The sequence below is a fragment of the Pecten maximus genome, chromosome 3 (assembly GCF_902652985.1).
Source record: "Pecten maximus chromosome 3, xPecMax1.1, whole genome shotgun sequence".
In the NCBI taxonomy this organism is placed as follows: domain Eukaryota; kingdom Metazoa; phylum Mollusca; class Bivalvia; order Pectinida; family Pectinidae; genus Pecten; species Pecten maximus.
Genome location: NC_047017.1, coordinates 8,979,006 through 8,987,774, shown reverse-complemented (window position 1 = coordinate 8,987,774; position 8,769 = coordinate 8,979,006). Strand labels below are relative to the sequence as shown.

The following is an 8,769-nucleotide window of genomic DNA, read 5'->3' as shown; positions in this document are numbered from 1 at the left end:
ACAACCACAGAACTAGGGTAGTAACAACGGAACCACCCGGTATATCAACAACCACAGAACTAGGGTAGTGACAACGGAACCACCAGGTATATCAACAACCACAGAACTAGGGTAGTGACAACGGAACAACCAGGTATATCAACAACCACAGAACTAGGGAAGTGACAACGGAACCACCATGTATATCAACAACCACAGAACTAGGGTAGTGACAACGGAACCACCAGGTTTATATATAACAACAGAACTAGGGTAGTGACAACGGAACCACCAGATATATCAACAACCACAGAACTAGGGTAGTGACAACGGAACAACCCGGTATATCAACAACCACAGAACTAGGGTAGTGACAACGGAACCACCAGGTATATCAACAACCACAGAACTAGGGTAGCGACATAAGAACCACCATGTATATCAACCACAGAACTATTTTAGTGACATTTTAACCTCTAGGCGTATCAACAACCATATAACTTGATATTACAAGGGCAAATCGTTCAAAATGCAAATATAAGTAAAATCCGTGTTAAATCACATTCTCAAAAGGAGATCGATGGTAACAACAGGTCTGATTCGACTACTCAAAAATGTAAAAAAAAATAATCTAGGTCAACCAATTCCGAAAGCAGATGCTACTCATTTGCCTTACAGGAACCTTTAAGACCACGAACATTAATTTATGTGGTAGGAGTGTGCAAAATTCTGTCAAGGATCTGGAAATAAAGCAAGGAGAAAAATGCTAAGAGTATAAGCTGTTAAATGAAAATGTGTATGTGTTTGTTGCTTTTTTTTTTATACATTTGTGTATAACCCTCATGTATGATTTATCGTAACACTATAGAATGAGTTTACCAAACTGCATTTAAAAAATAGGAAAATGTTTTTGAAATAATTTTTACTGTTCCTCAATTCAAAAGAGTTCCTAAGAAATGGCTACACAGCTACTCACAGTATTCGTATTCATAAACCCGCAACGTAGGAGGGAAATGAAAGTGTTACAAAGCAAACGAGGTAACAGTTTGAACAAACCACGTGCCAAATCCGCAATACAATGTATAAAGATGGAGTAAAGTAAGGTTTTACATTTCGTGTGAGGACATTTTTCTTTTCAATGTCGTATGCATACCTCGCAAACTAAAGCTATGTGTTATGATATTATGACTGGTAAAAATGAATGTGGACGTGACGTGATATAAACTTCGTGAAAAAGTAAGACGTCAAGGTTAACAGTTACGTGGAATAATTACAACGAACGGTTTACTTATACATTCGAATGATATAAGAAAGAATACATATATAACAAACAGTTTCGAGCTGATGCTTTTACTTGTAAACTGTTGCTGTCCCGCGAAGATGATGCTCAAGCCAGTTGTATATTTTGCTATTCTAATTGCATGTGTTCATTCACAGCCCAATGACAACTATGTAGAAGCCCTTCTAAGCAAATACGGCACCAATGGTGTAGTATCAAAAGAAGGATTTTATGAACTCAGCGCTAAACTAGGACTGGACCCTTCCTACGTCGCCGACGGGAGCGCGTGTAACACATCTATAGATAGCACGTGTACACGTGTGGTAAGCATGTGTATTAATTTTAAAGTAAATGTACACGTGTGGAAAGTAGGTGAATTCATTCATTTTCAAAGTAAATGTACACGTGCGGCTTCAAAGTAAATAAATGCGTGTGGGAAATGTATGGATGCACATGCGCATGCATTCATATAATTTTCCTTATACAAAAAGATGATTTCATGACTTTTTAATCGACATCAGAAAATAATTCCCAAAATCCATAGCCACATAACATATACACTGTCTATAAATATTGTGTCTTAACTGTTGTTTTGTCTACAGTCATATAGTCTTTGCTGTTGTTTTGACATTAGAAGTATGCCTTATTGTGCCTTTGCTGTTGTTTTGCCTTTACTGTTGTTTTGCCTATATATATTGTGCATTTACTGTTGTTTTGCCTCTAAATGTCGTACCTTTACTGTTGTTTTGTCTATAAATATTGTGCCTTTATTGTTGTTTTGCCTATAAATATTGTGTCTTTATTGTTGTTTTGCCTCTAAATATTGTACCTTTATTGTTATTTTGCCTATAAATATTGTGCCTTTACTGTTGTTTTACCTGTAAATGTTGTGCCTTTACTGTTGTTTTGCCTTTAAATATTGTGCCTTTATTGTTGTTTTGCCTATTAAAAGTGTGCCTTTACTGTTGTTTTACCTATAAATGTTGTGCCTTTACTGTTGCTTTGCCTATAAATATTGTGCCTTTAGTTTTGCTTTGCTATAAATATTGTGCCTTTACTAGTGTTTTGATTATAACAAATATTATGCCTCTAGTGTTGTTTTGCCTTTGAATATTGTACTGTTACTGTTGTCTTTGTGCATTGTATGGTTTGTATAAGAAAATTGAATTTAATGATGTAGATGGATATTTTCTTATTATTTTCCCACAGTGTTTAGGGTATGAGGATATCTTCCTAACGTACTCCAGGTCGGCTGGTCTGAACAATACCAGTTTGACCGATTCTCTGTCTGCCATTGTCTATTCTGTCCAAGATGATAACTGCCGCCATGCAGTTGAAGATACGGAAACAGGGGAGGCCGAGAAACCAAGTTCTGTTGAAGGTTAGAAAAGCGGTTACGTTTTTTTTTCTTTTTTGATAATTTTTTTTTTTGAAAAATACAACTACAGTGTATCTTCTAGTAATTTGCAAGAAATTCCAGTCGTCCTTTTTGAATTGCTAATTGAAAAATTCAAATATTTACATTACATCCGATCAAACCAATAGTGTTGTATCTTTATTTCCTAAAAAAACATCCAATATATAACAGAAAATATTAGGAACGAGGCAAACAAAAATAGAAATATGCATTATAGAGGAAAGTCGTCTTTTTGTTTAAATAAACGAGGCAATACAATAATATCAAATAGATAACACTGGGACAAGGTATGTGTATGTGACTACGGTATTTAATAAAACAAATGAAGGCGATGGCTGTGTCTTTTTTCGATCCTTTGAATAGTGTCTGTCAGTACTCGGACGTACACAATACGGCACGTGACCGAGAAACCTGATATAAGTACATGTCAAGCCAATAGAACAGCCTTATATACCGATGACAACCAACAAAGTACATATACAACATTCATATTAACTTTCAGCATGGGGGTTCGGCATTATATCAGCATCCGTCATTGTTTTTATCTCCAACATTGGAGTGTTCTTCAAGCCGTGTATGAAAACTGCCGGATTCCAGCGGATCATGTATTTCTGTGTAGCTCTGGCTGTTGGGACACTTGGGGGTACAGGACTTCTAGTTCTTATTCCGGAGGTAACACTAAATATTATATCGGAAAATGGCAAAAACCTCTTTATAAATGTTTGATAAAAAGTCAAACTAGACATAAACAACAATAAAATGACCATGATATACTGCTTTTTCAGCAATCATTGAACAACGACACTCAAAATTTTAGCACTTCCATAAAAACGTAGAGTTAGATACAGTAGAGCCAAAACTAAATTAAACTTATTTAAGCAATTGTTTCACCCTTCTAGGACTCGTTGGCGATGCTGAATACCTTAACTCATTTATCAATTTTAGCTCTCTGTTGAAGACAGATACGTTTAGTTCGATTTGTCTAACGGCATTAGTGATTGCATTTAATTCACGTTTTATAGCTTTGCGTAAAAACCCTAATATGTTAAGCAATATTTTGCGTTTTTTCTATTTCCAGTCTCTGGGCATCACTGGCGAGGATAGCCCTATCCCTCACTACAAGAAGAAACTGATCACCGCCATTGGTGGGATCTACGTTTTCTTCCTAGTAGAACAGTGCATCAACTGGAGGGCAAGCAACAAGAAAAAGGTTACTTATTAGCAAACTACTGCTTTTGTTCGCTTTGTTCCGTCATCTGTTTGTTGAAATTATTTGCAATGGATTTATGAATTCTCAATTAAAAAAAAGAAACGCGATCAACGGAAAATGAAGTTTAGGAAAGGAAAGAGATTTCAAGTGTTAAAGCGACCATATCTGTAAATTTCATACTCATTAAACAGTGATTTCTTCTTTTAACTGGTGTAATGGGAATAGGAAATAGCGGTACCCAAGTCTATACCTAAACATTGTTATATATTTATACATCTGGACCCAGTTGTTCAAAATTTGATTAGCTTAATCGCTTGATTAGGGAAAATCTCATTTCTCCTTTACTTCAAAACCCGAGTGGGTGTATTCCTCAAAATAGGCAGGTATGGAGAGGCTGATGAGTGTCTTAGTTTCATAAACTTTTATCAAATTAGTTTAAACAGAATTAATTTTATCAGGCTTTTAAGATTGTTATCAAATTGTGATAAGCCTAATCAATTTTTGAACAACTGGGCCTTGTATGTGTACGAGTTTTAAACAACTGTTGACCTCGGTTGATGATTGTAAGTAATGTCATTTTGAACTTTTCTCCAGGCCATTCTCTTATACGAATATGTTGCAGTTTTGTCATATTATAAAGCAGTTATCGACATGTTTTCATGTGAATACGATGACATTCGGCCTCGGGAAATATCATTTTCTCGAATTGATAAATCATCATACTTACCTGAAAACATGTCGATATTTGTATAACGTCGCGAAACTTACGCGTTATTACGCGAAGCGGGTTATAGAAGACGTTGAAATGGTTTCCGACTATCAGATACTGACTGTAAAGATGGAGGGCAAGAACAAAGATTTTTTCAGTCCAGAATTGTGCAGTTCATTGAGAATCAACAATGCAACAACGTATATATCCTAGAACGTATTTCCTTCTTGTTTAACACAGTCGTTTCAAATACTTGCTTAGAACAACTCTATCTACTATTTATTACTAAGAAACTCTTGGGATAGGCAAAGCTCAAAATACACTTTCACTAAACTGTCGTGCTTCATGTCGGTACTCCTCAAAAGTAGCCGACATGTCTTACATATATACATGTACAGTTTCGCGATATAACGCGTTAGTTTCACGTGATGCCAGTAGGATCACGATAGACACGAAATGTCCTAAATTGTCGGTCGAGTCTGTTAGCATCTGGGACACTACATAAGACAGTGCTAGTACGCTTTACAGTTGCCAATCGTCTGATGAAGGTGATAGTGTAGTCATCGAAACGTCAAACTCTTAAATATCACATTGGTCGTGTCATATCACTTCTCTCATGTTTACATTACCAACCCGAAGAAAATGTTCCAGAAGACCTACCGAACTGGAATGATAATCTTTTGCACAAATAGGTATTTAGAAAATACGATTGCTGACACTTTTCATTTACGTAATTTAGGGGAAATCTTGGGTTACATTATTTCTCTTTAGATATTATGTCTGATTTTCCATCAGTTAATTTACAGTTGTAGTCGCTTTAAAATAAGACCAGTTGGTTTTTCAAAGTCGTCGAGAAGACACGGAAGAAAAACTCTCAGTCAAGATGGGCTACCACAATAGTTTCCTAGCTCTTACGATAGCATGCTGCGGGATATAGCAGGTTTGATTATTGTCTCCAGTCGTTGTTCAAACAACCCGATTGTGCGGGAACCCCACACCAGCGGACAGTTAATGCAAGCATGTTGTGGGATATAGAAGTTTGTCTTCTGATCTAAAAACCAAAACATCTATAAAATTATCAATTATTCTGTACCAGTCAAGAACGTGCACTTTGAGGTATTATACTCTCAGATTTTATGCAATGAATAGTCACGTTCAACCAGATTCTTGCCAGTGCATGCTTCATCGACAGATATCTGCAACGAGAACAAGCGTCTTGTTGCACGAGTCTCTACATAAATGTATTGAGAAATAGGTCTACTTATCCTCATACTAATAAATCATAATGTTCTGTCATCAAGTTGGCTCGATTTGTTATTTTCTTGCATTGAAACGTTTGAAGAAAATTACTGATTGCTAATAATTTTATTTGTAGAGTAAGGAGGTTGAATTATCAGACGTGAAGTCGTTACAGAGCAAACCCTCTAATGATAGTGCTCATGGTCATTCACATCGGGCCGAGGGAGAAGTGGCGACGGTGGCTTGGACCCTCCTCCTCGGTGACGCCCTACACAACGTTTCGGATGGTCTCGCCATGGGAGCTGCCTACACGGAGAGTGTGGCTTTAGGAATCAGTGTGTCATTAGCCATTCTCAGTGAAGAATTACCACACGAGTTGGGTATGCAATAGACTATATAGAAAAGTTACATTTGGCATATTGATGTTTTTGTTGTATTCATAATTAAAGGATGTTTTCAGTGATTCAAATCAGTTGCCCCCAACCATTTGAAGGATTAAAAAAAGACTCCAGAAAATATGTATTTTCATGAAACGGTAAGGATGTCGTTTGTGTAGTATTTTATAACGGACTATAACTTTCACCATGATTTGTTTTTTTTGCGATTCTATCAAATTATGAAACAATAGCAAAAATTAGAACCCAATTAAGCAGAGCCCCTTACAATAGTAACCGTTTTAGGAATCTAGGGAGCGTAGAGGTAGCAATGTACAGTAAAATTGCCAAATTTTGAAAAAATAACGCACATGTTTTAAATATGTAGACATGGCCAGTTAACCCTACATATTAACTATACTAAAGACTAGTATATATTTGTGTATTTGTAATCTATACAACATTTACAATTGTGATACAGCTGTGAAGGATAGGTAGACTTATTTTTTCTATGTTTTCTGAAACCTATTTGAAATATTAAATATTTCTGTTTTTGACAATATGTTAATCATTAAGTTTTTCTGGTATATTACTTTGTTTGCTTAAAAACATTTTTTGCTGCAAGTGAAACTAAATTTCCGGTAAAAACATGCTTTCGGATTTTTTTTTTCCAAATGTGAAGCCTGTATATACTACTTCATAATTTATATACCAATTACAGTATACATTTATTTTTTGTGCATTTTTGTTTCACATTGTACAGTGTAAAGGAAGATTTGTGACGATTAAGTCATGTTAAAACTAGACGTGTCAGTACATAGATATGCCAGTGTAGTAGAAGATTTGTGAAGCTCGGCTAGCTAATATACAAATACGATTTCGTTTTGTTTTTTTTTAAATTTTACTGTCATGTTCCACAGGTGACATCGCCATCTTGTTACATTCTGGAATGACAATTAAGCGAGCGTTGTTCCTCAACTTCCTGGCTGCGGTGACAATATACGTCGGACTAGTAATAGGAATTATTATAGGGGAGAACACGGACGCCAACACGTTCATATTTGCTTTCGCTGGGGGTTTGTTTATCTATATAGCCCTCGCCGATATGGTAAGTGAATACGATGTTTGATATTTTTTAATACAATTTCTGGTATTCATTACAATTGGTGACTTTAATGCTACAGAATCTCACTCGTGTACCTAATACTTTTATCAATTACAAACTTCAAAAATAACAAAACAAAACATTTACGTACGCACCACGAGTGAGGTATATATTTTTTTTTCTTACAGAAAATAAAGTTAAATATTATGTGTTATGTATACGACTAACGGCGTATTTTGTTACATTTTGTTGTTTGGTAGAGTATGAACCTCTCTAGAGATGGGATAAAGTGTGTGAAGTCTAAATCTTATTAGTGAATAGATACTTACAGTAAGGAATTTTTTATTTTAATAGATTCCAGAGATGAGCAATCAGGCCATTATAGCTGGAAAAATAGGACAAGACAGTACTCGCATGGTGTTCTTCCTACAGAATCTGGGTCTTCTCGTCGGCTTCGCTATTGTGATTCTGGTAGCAACGTTTGGTGGTAATATCGCTACATAAACAGTCTATTTACAAGTACTGTCAAATTTGATGTGTGAAACATCAGAGGAGTTTCTTTACATCGGCAGAAAAGTGTAATAAATCAGCTGGGGGTCACTGATTTGTTCCCCAGAACTCAATATGGAGCACATCACTTCTTGCACAATTAAGATTGTGAAATAGCTCAAAACGGTTTTCGAAGTTGTGGATGTAAGGCAGTTTTCCTGTTCATGTTTTCCCTGTGGTTTTATGACTCTAAACATTTAACTGTAAACAGAATTTTATACTTGTATCGATGACATCAATTTATAAATTATTTGAAAAAGATCATAATCCCTGTTAGATCTGGATGAAGAATTTAAATAAATGGAATAATCAGCAGTCAGTGTCTTCTCATATTTCACAATCGAAATTAGTGTGTCCGTTCAGGCGGAGCTATTGACAAGGTATGGCATTTCAGTGTGGTAGCGCTATACGTATGCCATCGTATGGATCCCGTCGTTTGTGGATAAAATATTGGGACTTAAGCCTTACAAACATAATAAGTTAGATAATAAGTATAGTCATGAACACGTATTGTATGTTTAATTCGTACACGGACCATTTCATGAATAAAGAAATACATCAATGTTAAAGAGAGTACCTGTACAACGGGTTAAAAAAGCCAAAATACTCCAGTGATACTTTGATGTAGCGGGGTATAGGACGATTGAATGACAAGCTTACAAGCAAACAGGCCATGTTACTGGGTCAATGATGTTATATTATGACACGTGTTAAGGAGCATATTTAGTTACAATTATGTTTACGTGCATTCATTCTCATGCCTTCAGGGTCGCCGACGACATGGCATAGCTGATGGTACGTGTGTCTGTACGTACAAACATATGCCCAGGAATTAATGAAAAACGCAGTCCGAATATAATAATTTTATGTTTTACGTTATAAAGATCTCCATAATAGAGTGTAAAATG

General features: G+C 35.8%; 1 protein-coding gene across 1 annotated transcript; it reads left to right on the top strand.

Moving 5' to 3' along the window:
* Positions 1–310: 310 nt before the first annotated feature.
* LOC117323110 (zinc transporter ZIP8-like) lies at positions 311–8,174 on the top strand. The gene is made up of 7 exons (XM_033878123.1): positions 311–1,581; positions 2,468–2,639; positions 3,178–3,347; positions 3,754–3,885; positions 5,970–6,213; positions 7,128–7,315; positions 7,667–8,174. Exons 1-7 carry the CDS (start codon positions 1,324–1,326, stop codon positions 7,814–7,816), a joined length of 1,314 nt encoding a protein of 437 aa, XP_033734014.1. The 5' UTR covers positions 311–1,323; the 3' UTR covers positions 7,817–8,174.
* The last annotated feature ends 595 nt before the right edge of the window (positions 8,175–8,769 follow it).

What these genes read in the sequence shown, in the direction of transcription:
- LOC117323110 (XM_033878123.1), top strand. Translation starts at nt 1,324, where the DNA reads ATGCTTTTACTTGTAAACTGTTGCTGTCCCGCGAAGATGATGCTCAAG. An exon ending in GAAACCAAGTTCTGTTGAAG is followed by an intron (nt 2,640 to 3,177) that starts GTTAGAAAAGCG and finishes ATTAACTTTCAG; the next exon opens with CATGGGGGTTCGGCATTATA. An exon ending in ATATAGCCCTCGCCGATATG is followed by an intron (nt 7,316 to 7,666) that starts GTAAGTGAATAC and finishes TTATTTTAATAG; the next exon opens with ATTCCAGAGATGAGCAATCA.